General features: G+C 37.5%; 3 protein-coding genes and 1 long non-coding RNA gene across 4 annotated transcripts in view; 1 reads left to right on the forward strand and 3 right to left on the reverse strand.

Annotated features, from left to right (window-relative positions):
* The window catches only part of LOC5571512 (zinc finger FYVE domain-containing protein 9), a 39,936-nt gene extending 35,447 nt beyond the window's left edge, over positions 1–4,489 (reverse strand). The window contains exon 1 of the mRNA XM_021837278.1: positions 3,809–4,489. Within this exon, the coding sequence (XP_021692970.1) occupies positions 3,809–3,947 (139 nt within the window). The 5' untranslated portion in view covers positions 3,948–4,489. The remainder of the gene's footprint in view (positions 1–3,808) is intronic.
* Positions 4,490–4,960: 471 nt separating this feature from the next.
* Positions 4,961–5,585, forward strand: LOC110674635. Its single transcript, XR_002499057.1, has 2 exons — positions 4,961–5,166; positions 5,230–5,585. It is a non-coding gene; the product is annotated as an uncharacterized LOC110674635 (long non-coding RNA).
* Positions 5,586–7,464: 1,879 nt separating this feature from the next.
* Positions 7,465–8,082, reverse strand: LOC5571518 (protein UXT). Its single transcript, XM_001659714.2, has one exon. It carries the CDS (start codon positions 7,961–7,963, stop codon positions 7,514–7,516), a length of 450 nt encoding a protein of 149 aa, XP_001659764.2. The 5' UTR covers positions 7,964–8,082; the 3' UTR covers positions 7,465–7,513.
* Positions 8,083–8,308: 226 nt separating this feature from the next.
* LOC110674032 lies at positions 8,309–14,748 on the reverse strand. The gene is made up of 2 exons (XM_021837286.1): positions 14,626–14,748; positions 8,309–8,627 (listed from the first exon to the last, which is right to left on the reverse strand). The coding sequence occupies exons 1-2, from the start codon at positions 14,686–14,688 to the stop codon at positions 8,358–8,360; spliced, it is 333 nt and encodes a 110-aa protein (XP_021692978.1). The 5' UTR covers positions 14,689–14,748; the 3' UTR covers positions 8,309–8,357.
* Positions 14,749–15,178: the final 430 nt, after the last annotated feature.

The raw sequence follows: 15,178 nt of genomic DNA on the forward strand, positions 1-15,178 counted from the left end.
TAGTACACGACACTGAAGACGGCCTTACTGTTGAGGTCGAAATACGCGTATCTGTCAAATGATACAAACTCTAGTGGAATTAAATGGTATAGTACTAAATTCGTTTTTTTTTCATCTACTTATAGGTATTCTACTAAACAGCTCGAAGATTTATTATCTAAAATTGATGTTATTCTCCTAGTAGGTGTTTTAAGTCTGTTCTACACTTTTGTTTCAATATTTTCCACTGTTTATTTTTTTATTTTTTTTTATTTATACGCATCTATTACAGCAGTGCCTATTTCACGGCGAACTAGAGATTACTGGAAGGGGACGGACCTGGTGTAGTGGTTAGAACACACGCCTCTCACGCCGAGGACCTGGGATCGAATCCCATCCCCGAGATAGTCACTAAAATTTGTCAGTGACGACTTCCTTCGGAAGGGAAGTAAAGCCGTTGGTCCCGAGATAAACTAGCCCAGGGCTAAAAATCTCGTTAATAAAGATAGAAAAAAAAAAAAAAGATTACTGGAATATTCCCATGGGATACGACCTTTGGTCTGGTATCAAAATATTAAAATGTATTAACGATATTAATACATACATTCAAAATATTATCAGGTATGCATGAAGCTTTGCTTTTGTTTGTGATTAACAAAGCAGACATGCACCAATAATGCCCCTCAAATTATTATCTCATATGGTTATGATATAGGCATGCCTGATCCTGGTGGTGAGTAGTCTGAAGACCAATTAATCCGGAATACATTAGCAATTTCGAAGAAGTTATTGCTTTGGTTGGCATAAACATCCAGGTCCTTAATAGTGTGCTTTTTCCGAGAGGGGCTCACTCTTGGAGTCATTGATAGATAAGTTTAGAGATTGTGTCTTAACATCCAAATTTTCCTGTACTAATATCAGTCTGAAAATGAATAAATTCTTGTAAGTTGAGGAGTCCTGTAATGACTGTGGGAATTAAATTCACACTGGCGGTGTGGGCGAGATAAAAAAAGAGAGTAAAACCAGAAGAGATATGACTGAGGGAATATGTAGTTTAATTATCAAAATCTGTATATAACAGGTGAAAAACGAGCCCTTTCCCATCTTACATGGTGCACCCCGCTCAATGTTTTTATTATTATTTTAATATTCAATTGAAATAATTTGGACGTGTATTTCGAGGTAACTAAGACCGCTATCCGTTCCAGTCGTTCCGCTATCCGTTTTTACTCTTTCTGGGTTATGCCATGTGACTAGGATCAATAGTGCCATGTTAGACCCACCTATTCTGCTTATGCAGATCAACTTATGCCGATTGCCGTTTCGCAACAGGATTCCACATGGTCCGTAGAAAAGCTATACACATCACCCTAACCAATTCTCGGTGTCTAATCATCGGTTTCTGGAAAACTTTGCCCATTTCTTCTCCGCGTTAAGGTGATTATAAAACGAAGCCAAACTTAGAATTTTCAAGTGCACAAGACTGGAGAATCTGATAAAAGTTCGCGTTGAAAATCAATCAAATTGCTTGCATACTGGGTGTGACCAATAGGATAAATTTTCAACGCGGAGCGCTGTTTGGTTCTCAAGTCTTGTGCTCTTAAAAATTTGAGGTATGGCTTCGTTCTATAATACCGCGTCGTAACAAATTCCTCATCCTCTGCCACCATATCTCTTTCCAAGCTGAACTTTGGATATTTAGTTTTTTGGTGTATAAAAAAGTCACAGCCACCTCGATTAAAATTGTATATATTACAATATAAATGAATATTAAAAAGAATTATTTAAAGCCTACAATAAAAAAAGGAATATCCTTGAAGGATTTCCCATGGTAAATTTCCTGAAAGAATACCTGGTAGAATTATTTTCGGTATCCTGAGAGAATTCTTCGAGGAACTTGACCAGTTTTTGGAAAAATCTCTAAATACATTTTTGTAATAGAAAGATCTGTGGAAAAAAATCTGGACGCTTATTTTAAGTATTTTTGGAGAAACCACTGAAAGAACACATATTGAACTTTCATAAGAATTTCCTGGTGGAATCAATGAAGGATTTCATTGCACATAAAATTCTTGAATGAATTCAAGTAATACGTGATTCTTGGATATATACTTGTAGAAACTTCTGCCGAAATTCAGATTTTTCAGAGAATTGATTTTAGGTTTTTTTTTAACGAAAACATGGACAATTTTTTAATCGTTCCTAACGTTCCTCGAATAATAACTGAATTATTTTTAGAAAGAACCGCTGAAAGAATTCATGAAAAACCTGTCAAAGTTGACAGGTACTGACACCATTGTTTTTAAGTTTTGTGGAAGAGCGAAAGAGAGAGAATTCCGCCGTGCAATGCCTAATTGGATATTTCCTTCCTTATTTTCTTACGGCTCTAATATGAGCTAGGAATCGGGTATAATTTTTAGAGAAGACTAAGTAAATCTCACGCGGTAGAAAACTTTAAAAAATACTAAATTTATGAGCCCCGCAAAAAAATATGTTTAGGAAAAATGCTTTTAACGTTTCTAGACAAATTCCTGGAACAGTTTAAGTGGAATCCGTTTTGGTGGAATTAGCATGAGCATTAAGCAATTCGCATAAATTCGTAGGTGGTACAGTTCTAGACCGTTGTGTGAGGGTTGCCTCCTTCCCGTCCGTTACCATAGTCAGAGATTTGGGACTAATTTCTGACTCTTAGACAAGATTGACGCATCCTCCAACTGTCGAGATTTATCCTGGCCACGTCCATGCAAATGCTGGGGGAAATGGGGAGGAATGAATTATTGAACAACTACTTAAACAAGAATGGTTTATGGTTGATATATTCGCATTAGCTGCAGATTGGAACAAATTCACTTAATTCATATTTCGAAGCTCCGTTGCAATTCGGTGCTGCTTTCTCCGCAAGTTTGGCTAAAAACCTACATCCGGAGTCGCGAAAAATTAAACGCACTTGTTTACACATTCATGTAGCACTTTCCATCAAAACGCACGCATTGCCAAGCCCACTTGTTTCGGAACTTTATTTTACTGCTCCTTTTTGAGCTGCACGTCTAAAAGCTTTCCCGAAGTCTGGTCCGATCCCTTTCATCAACTAACATTAGTTGCCACCAAATAATTTTCTTCTATTTGCCGGGTCCCAGTTAGCCGTAGCGGTAAACGCGCAGCTAATCAGCAAGACCAAGCTGAGGGTCGTGGGTTCGAATCCCACCGGTCGAGGATCTTTTCGGGTTGGAAATTTTCTCGACTTCCCAGGGCATAAAGTATTTTCGTACCTGCCACACGATATACGCATGCAAAAATGGTCATTGGCACAGCAAGCTCTCAGTTAATAACTGTGGAAGTGCTCTAAAGAACACTAAGCTGAGAAGCAGGCTCTGTTCTAGTGGGGACGTAATGCCAGAAAGAAGAAGATTTGCCGGGTTGCATAGCACTATGAGCCGATTCAATTTTTACCTACCGAAGTTGAAAACGACGTGGAACGGAAACAAAAATCAAGCGGAATCCGGTTTGGTGGAATACATAAAAATTCGTTGATAAATTTCAGAGATTCAGAGAGCGGAATCTGTTGGTACCAAGTTGTGAATTTAAAAGTAAACTTTTGGTGTACTGTAACAGATCAGTTTTTTCAATGTTTTTCGACTATTTTGTTTTCCCTGACTTTAAATAAATTAAGCCATAATAATATTCATAATTGAAAAATTGTATCTTGACATCCTGCATTATGCTGATAAGAACCCTGATGCTGTTTAACCCTGATGCGAAGTTTGGAACCCCCTGTCGCTAGAATTCCAATGTAAACAGATATACTATACTATAGGAGACACATTCTTACCTCTCCCGGGCTCGATGGATGCCCCATTATCCACCGTTGGAACCGCAATTGCTGGTGCCACCACTGTCGGGCGGCGGCATGTATTGTCCTCATTCAATTCCAAATCGTCCAAAACCTTGTCTATATCCACCAGATCCATCTCGAAAATGGAGCTCTTGCTTCTTCTGCTTATTGTGATGACGAGTTTCTTCCTCCCTGCTCCGCTTTCGATTGATCTTTTCTCTCCGAGATGCTTCCGGAAAACGAAACAGCTCAGCAACGGTTACAGCAAACTAGCAGCAAAGAGCGCTTCCGAAAGGGATGCATCCGGACCCAAAAAATAAGGAATCGCCAACGCTGTGACGAACAAAGTTGAATCGCAGATCCGGAAGAAAATTGCACTTTTCGATTGCCCCCAGCAGCAGCTGCTGCTTCTTCTTGTTGCAGTGGGCCCTGAAAATGTTTGTTATCACAATCTTACGTCGCCGCGGAATGGTGCCGTTGTTATCATCTTTCTTCCCCGAATTACATCGCCAACGGCGAGATTTCCCTTTCGGTACGATAAACCACGCACTGGATGACCGGTTCGCGGGTGGAATTAAACGCGAAAACACTTATTTTATCGAAAAGAAAAACGAAACATGCAGAACGACGGAAAATCACTGCTGCTGATGCGCTCCCGACAAAATTTTGACGTTTGCTTTATAGATCATTGCACGCCTGACCTAACCTCTAAACTCCATATAAAAAAAATGTCAACAATTCCAGCAGTGAATGTCAACTCCATATAAAAAAAATCTAAACAATTCCAGCAGTGATTGTCAAAGAGCAGGACAGTCAATTGAGCGTGATGAAAGAGGGACAAAGAAAGAGAATTTTTCGTGACGTCACCATGCACTCTTCTATTTTTTCAAAGTCAGGCAGAACCGTCATCAATGATCATCATCAAACGAGGAGTGGGGTGTTGTTTGGGTGGTGCGATTTGGGAAAGTTTGACATAGTGGTTTCTGCGCTCTTGTACATACACGTTACATGTCACCAACACTACTTCAAGAATGCTGGTTGAAAATATAAACAAAGATCAGCTGTTCCCAGCAAAATCAAACGGCAGTATTTTCAACCAGCAAATTTGCGCACGTGTTCGTGACACCGCTCGGCGAGAGCTCAATTTCGACAAGATGGGAAGGGCTTCGGAAATTACCTGGCCAATAACATTAGTCCCATCTGGCAAAAATCTATGTAGTTTCACACATAATGCCTATATGGAGAATGAACCGTCATGAACATCGACAGACAAGGTCGAAACTGGACAGCAACCATTTTGTTGTTGCTCATACTTGTGTAACCGGCAGGAAAATTTTCAGTCAGTATTTAATTCAGTAAGTATCAAAGATACAACATTATCATTCAGTTTATTACAGAGCTTGATAATTCCATTTCAGCGATTCGTGATTACGGGTTTCGTTTGATCGAATTTCAAGTTTTGTGACCAACCTGAAAAATACCCAGTATCATAAGCAGCATGAAAAATCGGCAGCTCTTCACATTGTTCCTGCCAACTATTCCACCAGGGCCTGGTTTCCGTGGTGCAAGTAACTTGTTTCCCTTTTGAGGACCCAGATCATCTCCATCAACTAATTGCCGATGCCCTCGAATCTTTCCTTCAAACGAGTCGGAAGGTTCTGCCTGTACCATGCAATACAGTGTAACGCTGGATTCCAAATCACGAATTTTAGTCAACAGATTTATTAGCGGTAAATCAAATGCAAGAAAATAAATACATATAATTGCAAAAAAATAGTCTTCTGATTTAGAATGTCACTGAACCAACTCAGAATTAAATATGAAACCTGCATTCATTATAACCATTAGTGAGGTTGATGTTTTGTATTTGTGCTGACACATAAATTCAATATCCGTTAAAATGAACCCCAACTATTTGTATCACACATAGGTACCATTTGTTATTACAAATTGCAAAAATCTATGTGGGCCACACATGCTGACAATATGAGGAATTTTATCAGTGTCGATGGCAAAATTAAGAATTGCACCAACGATCTTCAACAGACTATATTAATCTGTTAACTCTAACAAAACAAAGTCAATATTACTGTCAACATAAAGTTGGGCATTATATTTTTGGCCACACTGTAATGCACGGTAGGTGTCATGGATCTGATTACAATGTTTTGTAGTGGATTCTACTATGGACATAGCACAGAAAAACAGACGTTACAGCTAGCACAATGGATTACCTGCTTTGGTCTTGTTCACAGTTCATCAGCAGAAGTTTTCTCGTTTAATTTTGTATGGGGAAAGGCATCTAACTTCAAATTTATCGTAAATGAAAGCATTAATCGAACAAATATTTGGTAGACGTAATAGTCCTTGTCATTGCGTACAACCAGTACCAAATATTTTGTCGAAAAAAGTTCCTAATTTTGAGAAACAATTCGTTAGATGCATTTCGCCATACAAATATTTTTCGCGTTACCGTTAAAGAATTTTTCGTGCATAGACACTAGCTCATGTGCGTTACTGTGCGGTGAGTAGCAAATCAGGCCATGCATGTAACCCATTGTCAATTTAAAACATAGTCACGTGAACATTACATACTTTATTTTACCAACCGTGAACTAGGTGGCGGTAGTGCGCAAACGTCAAACTCGAACAAAAACGATGCGAGCGCCACGGTGGCCTGTCGACCAACTACCAAATTTTAGAACTGGGCGCTATTCTGCTGTGCGATGAAATTAATTAGTGTGTTATGTCTGTGGACATAGTCACATTTACTGCACTACTCAATGATTTTTATCAGATTATTGACTGTTTAACGAGAAACTTGCGACGATCGACGCACCACCATAATTCATATAACGGAGGGTATAAGAACTAACTTGGAGGTGATGATTTCGCAATTTAGAGGTTAAAATCACCTCAAAACACTTGCGATTTTGCGGTGGGATGTTGACGTTTGATGACGAATAGTAAATTTGTTTGCGTGTACACCGAGCATTGAGCCTACACGAAGACGGAAACTCATTTTAGGTTGATTTAGCGCAATTCCTTAGTTACGCAAAATTACTCAATTTTGGATATATTTCCAAGGTCCTGACCAGAGAATACGATGACGCAAAAGAGACGATGGATGTGTGTTAGTGACGTCATTGATAAGCTTGGTTTTTTATGGTGACTAACAGGATGACACGCACACTAAAATATTGTTTGAATGCCCTCAATTATTGATAGTCATTGCAAATATTGTTTATAAACAAAGTCAAAATCCTCTCCGCGTTTCTCTAGTATAATCATATTCTCTGGTCCCGACTAGCTACTTTGCCTTTAATTCCATCAATTTCGGGTTGATTTAACGCAAAATTGAGTGCTTTCAATTTCAACATAAGAAAAGTTGCATTTATCCTAATTTGGCTTATTGGGCCAATAGACCCAGCTATCTATATTTTTGACAACATTCTTGAGGAGAAAAGGGAATACTGAGAGAGTTTGGGTTGAAGGTATAATCAATCTACTTATTTTGTGGTGAAAAATTTAATATAGGTAAAAAAAATCTTCGTGCAGATTGCAAGCATTAAAATCTGAGTAACTTTATCTTAGCGTGTCCTTAGAAAACTACTAGGTCATTTTTCATTCTGAACGAGTAAACACAATGAAAATTTTAATTTTGTACTTCGTATTTGAAATAATTTATTCAATTTAAGTCGGTCACCGCTCTGTATCAGCATACATCATATTTTTATCACCAATCACCATCAGTGCCAGTTTAATATTGGCCCTGGTTTCCACACTTTTGTCCCGAATCACATCCGCCTGTTTGGTCAACACCTTGACCTTCATGTCCACAAATTTGAGCGCTTCCTCCAAAGTAAACTCCAAAAAATGCTTCAGCCCGACGTCAACCAAAATCCTCTGCACCCGATCCGCTTTGGCCTTCATGAAAAAGTTTCCGCCGATGTTGACCTGCGTTTTGAATCCTTCGCCGGAATTTTCCTGGATGTTTTCGATCATGTTCTTGAGCTGGACGTATTCCATGATGTCTGCGTTCAGCCGGTTCAGTTGCTGTTCGTACAATTTCAAATCCTCCCGGAGGCAGTCGTTCACGAAGGATTCGATGTTTTCCGGTGCCAGACGGTCCTGCACCATAGCAGGAGTCATTTTGATCGTCAAATGTGTTCTCTACTGACAAATAAGTTAAATTTTTTCAACAAATAAATACGACTAACTTTGCAAGCACATCGCTATTTCCTCCGAAATCTAGAACTGAATGTAAATAATAACAAAAGGAAATGTGTCATCAGCTGTCATCGTCGTGTCGTCATTCAATCGAGGGAGTGCACACTTGAGCTTTTCTGTTACGCCTACCCGCGATTTGGGAATGATTGTTTGAAATTGATCGTCCTACTCACCGCCAGTTGGCGTTTTGAATATTGATTGCTTTTGAGAAACAGGTGGCAGCAAATGTACGATAAAAAAAAAACAGAAACCACAAAGAAACAGACGTTCATTTTCTAATTTTTTTATTTCAACATTTTTTTCTGAACCTAATGCTTTATGAATCCCTACCGGATGCCATCATTCGTTGACGAACCGTTTGGATGAGCTGCATTTCATCCATTCGGGTGCCACCTCCGCCCATCGGCGGAGATGCTAAGCTTTGCAGTATTGCCGGAAGCACCTGTTGACCGATGTTGATCAAAAACTGCGCCACATCGATGGCCGCTTGGATTTCACTGAGCCCTGGAATACCGGCACGACCGTCGGCGTCTCCTTCGATGGCCATCACCGACGATGAGCTTAGTTGGCGCCGCTCGCGGGGAAGCTGAGGAGAAATTCAGTTGGCATTAGAGGGATTCCACGGAGGCATGCAAGTCGATTCTGATCGACCATTTCAAAAAGATCTGAAACTTTGCACAGTTTTTCAGTTCCATCTAAATCGTCATTTTCCGATATCAAATCTTCAAGTTTAGTCACGACTAACTTTTCAAAAGGGTGTATGTGAAAATGGTTCAAAAATATTCAAAAAGCTGCACAGCAAAAACGGTTCGTTCGATTGTTAGACAACTAAAGAAACAAAGTTAGACAACTAAATAAAGATTCCAAAAAAATACACACAGTAAAAAAATATTTTTTTTTGCATTAAAAAACATCATTTTTGTCACAAAAACTCAAATATCTCAAAACCCTATCGGAATACCAACGTAATTTTTTGAGGGAAAACGGTCCATTATATTAGCTATCTACCATAAAAATATGGTGATGGTAAGCCAATAAACAAAAAAGTTATGACATTTCAAATATTTCACAAATTTGACACTTAGTGAAATTTTTTTTTTTCATTGTTAATTTTTTTTAGGACCGCAGTTTGTTGCTGAATTTTTTGTTAAGGGTACCACATGAGGTTAACAAGTTGTTTTCATGATATTTTATTTAATTATTCATAACTATTATAGCATCTATTAGAAAGTTAGACGCGATCCAGTGTTGTGATCTAAAGTCTTGATAGTGTCATATTTTTTATTGTACGTAACTGAAGAAAAATTCTCTCAATAGTGTTGAAACCTTTTGATAAAAGAAACCTATAAGAAATCTAATATTGAAGACAAAAGCTACAAAAAAAGTTTTCTATACAGGTATACGACTAGTTTACCTGCAAAAAGTTTACCTCGTAGAGAACAAGGCGGGTCTATACCCAGGTGATCTAGTATACGTAAAGCAGGTCGGTTTTTTCGGCGCTGGTTTTCTCCACAAAGTTAAAATCTGATTACACCTGGGTATAGACCCGCCTTGGTAGAGAATAGACTTTGTTAATCATATTTGGGAGAAAGCGAGTAACTTCTACAACATCAAAAACATGATAGGTACATACCATGAACATACTCACGAAAAAGCTAAAAATATACTACCACTATGGTTATAAAAGATTTAATTGTAAAATTTTTCTTCAGTCAAGCAAACGACACCAAACTAGTCAGTAAAAACTTAAAAGTGATTTTGTTTATTAAAATCTAACGAGCAACATGAGTAGTCGCTTTCTCAACTGTTGCAGGCCGTTTGCAGAAAAAAAGTGTTCGAAAGAGCTACGAAATCTCACCGAAAGCACCATAGATAAACTGAAAGCTGCTGGTTATGCTCCAATGTCTACATTGAATACAAATTTACGCATTTGTATGTCCTGCCGTTTAAACGTTGACAAACGGGCAATCTGTACATCAGGTTGCAGGAAGTTCGAAAACAACAACAACTGAGGAATTACTAGATGCACCGACAACAACTGAGGAGTTACCAGAAGTACCAAGTGCAGATAGTCTTGCCACGGTACCATCAGCGACATCTGTTTCAACAAATCAATCAGAAGATGAGTGCATCCAGAAGGTCAACATCGAACGCTTCAACGAAGGGATAGCTAGAATAAAAGTGACTCCGATTAAATGGACGAAGATGGGTTACGTCAATTATCCCGAGAAAAAATACCGTGAAATCAACGAAGCTGTACGAAGAAACCTCTTCAAATTAGGACCTGAGGATGTGGAAAATACAGACTACGATGAGGTAATTATGAATATGAAGGAAAGGTTCTCGAATCTAGCCACGACAAGGAAAGAAAAATTATTGATTTTGTCGATGCTGCCAAGCTCGTGGTCTATTCAAGACGCCATTGATGAGTTCAAAACCAATAGAAATACAGCAAAAGAGGCAAAACAATTCAAAAATAACTGTCTTGCAACCAAAAATGCTAGGTCGAGTACTTCATTAACAGATGAGACAAAAGAAAAAATAATTCAATATTTTGAAGACGATGAAGTAAGTAGAGCTATGGCTGGCCTAAAAGATTTTGTATCTGTAAAAAAGATGGAAAGCGTCAAGCAATCCAAAAACGATTAATGATGACTACTTTGAAAGAAGCGTATACACGCTTCAAGGAAATTAACGAAAATATTAAGGTAGGTTTTTCCTCATTTGCAAGCCTTCGTCCAAGGCAATGCAAGCTTCTATCCAATTCAGGAACACATAATGTTTGTGTGTGCACAACACACGAAAATATTAACCTAATCTAACATAGTTTGAAAAGAATCAATTCATCAAAGGATATTAAAATGTTAACTGGTAGTCTTTTGTGTGAAAATACAACATCAAATTGCTATCTACGATCTTGTTCGGATTGTCCAGATTCTTCATCATTGGGAAATACTTTATTCGCTGAGTTTGAAGAAAATTATATTGATCAGTTATCATTTGAGCAATGGGTGACCACGGATAGGTGTGACCTAGAAACTATTGTAAAACCTGTAGATGAGTTTGTGTCATTTTTTTTGTTTGAAATTAGAAAGTTTAATTCCTCACGACATTATTAAAACAGAGCAATCCCGCTTTTTAAAAAATACGAAAAATACATTACAAGATGGTGAATTTTAAGTCATTTGTGATTTTTCTGAAAACTATAGCTTTGTATTGCAAGATGAAGTGCAGTCCCATCACTGGAACGTACAACAAGCTACAATTCATCCATTCGTTATTTATTTCAATGGAAGTACGCAAATTGAACATTTTAGTTTTATTGTAATTTCCGAAGATTTAAGACACGACTCAGTATCTGTAAATTTGTTCATTGCCAAAATGATTAACTTTTTACGCGTTGATAAGGATAAGGAAATCAGAAAGATATATTTTATGTCTGATGGAGCAGCATCGCAGTACAAAAACCGTAAGAATTTTTCGAGCCTGTGTCAATTTAAATCAAAGTACGGAATTGATGCAGAATGGCATTTCTTTGCTACGTCACATGGCAAAGGTCCTTGTGATGCTATTGGAGGAACCATAAAGCGCATGGCCACAAGAGCAAGTTTAGCCAAAGAACGTGAGCATCCAATTAAAACTGCAAAAGAACTATTTGATTGGGCGAATCGCAGAAAAGAAGAAGATTTAACAAAATTATCATTTTGTTTTACTACTACTGAAGAGTACGAATTAACGGCATCAGAGCTCAGCGAGCAATATAATAACGCGAAAACGATCCAAGGAACCCAAAAATTTCACTATTTCATTCCATTGTCAGAAAATAAAATTAAAGCAAAACTATACTCGAACTGTACTGATAATGATGCAAAAGTGTTCGATATTGTAAAAAAATTGAATAACAATAAATAAATAAATAAGTATTAATAAAATGTTTTCATGATCTCATAACGCATACCCAAATACAAAACTTTTAAAGTTTATATATAACATTTAGAAACTCATCGATCATACTCTAAAAAAAAATATCCTGGTAAAAAAAAAAATATTTTCGTGTAATCTGTTAATTCATTTTAATTTATACATATATACATATACATATAATATTTATACATATACATAATATTTATACATATAATATACATAATACTAATGAATACATGAAAACGACTTGTTTAATTCACGCAAGGCCCTTAACAATAAAATCAGCAACAAACTGCGGTTCCCGTTATAATTTACACCGAAAAAAAAAAATTTTTCTTTCTACTAAATGTGAAAATTGTGACATGTTTGAAATGTCATAACTTTTTTGTTTATTGGTTTACCATCACCAAATTTTTATGGTAGATAGCTAATATAATGGACCGTTTTCCCTCAAAAAATTACGTTGGTATTCCGATAGGGTTTTGAGATATTTGAGTTTTTGTGTCAAAAATTATGTTTTTTAATGCAAAAATTTTTTTTTTTACTGTGTGTATTTTTTTTGGAATCTTTATTTAGTTGTCTAACTTTGTTTCTTTAGTTGTCTAACAATCGAACGAACCGTTTTTGCTGTGCAGCTTTTTGAATATTTTTGAACAATTTTCACAGACACCCTTTTGAAAAGTTAGTCGTGACTCAACTTGAAGATTTGATATCGGAAAATGACGATTTAGATGGAACTGGAAAACTGTGCAAAGTTTCAGCACAATAGAAAAAAATGAATTAAAAAATTTACCAAATTTTGGTGCTGTTGCTTGGAATCACTCAACAGCTCGATAAGGATTTAGCCACTTCCTGGGTAATTCTAATACTACTAGGTCGGATTGTAACAGAATTCGGAGTTTTATTTTTATAAAATACTAGACATCATCCTCACAGGGTCAAAAATTTCTGGGGTAGATTCTTCTGAATATTCTGGACTAGATTATTACATTGTTTTGGAAGGGACTCTCACAGTAATCAGCAAAAGAAATATTACAAAAAAATCATAAACTCATTAAAATAAACATCTCTAGAAACAAATAACATTTTGATTGTGCATCGTAAATATAAATAGATTCTTACAAAAATGGATTAAGCTGCATTGATTGCCGAATGATAACAATGACCATGACAACAATCTTCTTCCATATCTTGTGATTATGGGTGCATTGTCAAATTTCATAACACCAAAAATAATCAATTATGATCAACCAATAAACAAATCCCCTCGCTACGCTTTTTGTATAAATTTTACACTATTTTATTTTTATGAGTTGCTACATCTTAAGCACACCCACCCACCCAATCAGCATAATGGCTGTAAATGGTTCCGAACAATTTTCAATACAAAACAAGTTTCAAATGGCACACACGCAAGTTATTTTATGCCAAACGTTCATTATGCCTAACGTCCTTATGCTTAACGTCTTTATGCCTAATGGGGTATACTCGTGAAATTTCAATAACTTTCACATTTTAAACCTTTTTGAATGTTTTAACATCAAGATTGATCCTAAATCTTACTATTATAACACACAAAACTTTTCAAAAAGTGAAGATAGTCAAGTATGGCGAAATAGGGAACCACTATGTCCATAACTGGTACACCTACCCTACATCAATTTGAAGTCGACCAATTTTTGCCCTTTCCAGTTTTTAGAACCTTCGTCTTCTGGATAATAACAAACTAAACAAACTTTTTTTTTTATAAAAAAAAGACACTGGTACACGTTAATGCTTCCAGTGGACGATTTGCCCTTTTGAAGGAGGCACCACACTAGACAACAGACTGACATGCAACGCTTAGTGGCACAGTCGAAAAACCTTCGGCCATGAAGCCCACTTTGCCTTCCTAAACAACTTTGCCTAAGACTCCAACTTTCTATCTCATTGAAATGCTGAGAGAGAACTATTTTATAATGCTAAATGTCATATGGTCACTAGAGCCACTTTCTATGTTATCATGATCACGAAACAAAACTAGTTACGAGGGCTCAAATAAACATGCTCAGTAGCGCAGAACTTTGAACTAAACTATAAGCCTCCCGGACATCCATCAACTTCTGAAAAACTTAGCTGAAGACAAGAGATTTCTATGTTATCAGGATCACAAAATAAAGCTAGTTGAACATGTTCGCTAGCGCCACGTAGCGACAGGATTGCAAAACACCCCCAATCGCATGCACTGCTCGCTGCTCATCAACTTGCTGAAAGTCGCACGTTTACAAAAAATCAGGATCTTGAGATTATGACAATTGAATGTCATGAATATATTAAGGTGAAACAGTTTGGAATCAACCTCTAAGATTGCACTAAAACTTCAAAGGCACATATCTCGCGAAGAAAGCATTCAACAACAGTGTACTTTTTATTTTGGTTTTGTGCACTAGCAGAAAGTCTAAAATAAGAAGATCAGAAACGTTTGCCAGTTATTCCTCCAGTTTAGTGCCTTTGCAAACGTGAGCAGGGGCACAAGTCGGCCATTTTGCCGGCCATCTTTGGATTCCGAGATGTTTCACCTTAAGGTGATGCTAAACATTTTGAGGATTGGTTCCATATTCAGTGTTGCAATACTTTTTCAAGCGAGTTCGCACTTTTGACGATTAATGTAGATACTTTACCGTATAACCCAGGGTAGCTTGGAAAGCCACCGCCAACAGCACAAATCCGGCTAGAACTCGCATCTTTCCACTCTATTGATTCGATAAAATCTCGTTAGACTAAGAACTTGGTTGAGAAAAAGCGCTTACTTTTTATACCGATTCTAAGGTTCGGTCGTAATCGGTTTGAAATGTCCCATCATTTGCTGGAATTGCCCAATCGAAATGGAAACGATTTCGTTACAACACGCTGCCATCGTCCGCCAAGGGTAGGGGAGGGGATAAATTTGATAGTTTATGTAGTCAAACTCGGGAAAGCAATCGTCTCGTGTGTCCGATAGCGTTTTCCACTGCCGCCGACGACGATAACGACCCATCTAAAAAGTTTTCCTCTCTCATTTAATGGCCGCATGGCGTGGCGAGGGCGAGGGATATACATGTACAAAGAAATTTGCCTGAATGGCACCCATAAAACGCAACCGGAATGTTTAAAATTCGAGGTTTTAGTGACGGCAAACCCATTATAGAACCAACTTTTTGCTATATATGGGGAAGGGTGTTCCGGAGAAAAAAA

Source organism: Aedes aegypti, chromosome 1 (genome assembly GCF_002204515.2).
Source record: "Aedes aegypti strain LVP_AGWG chromosome 1, AaegL5.0 Primary Assembly, whole genome shotgun sequence".
Classification (NCBI taxonomy): Eukaryota; Metazoa; Arthropoda; class Insecta; order Diptera; family Culicidae; genus Aedes; species Aedes aegypti.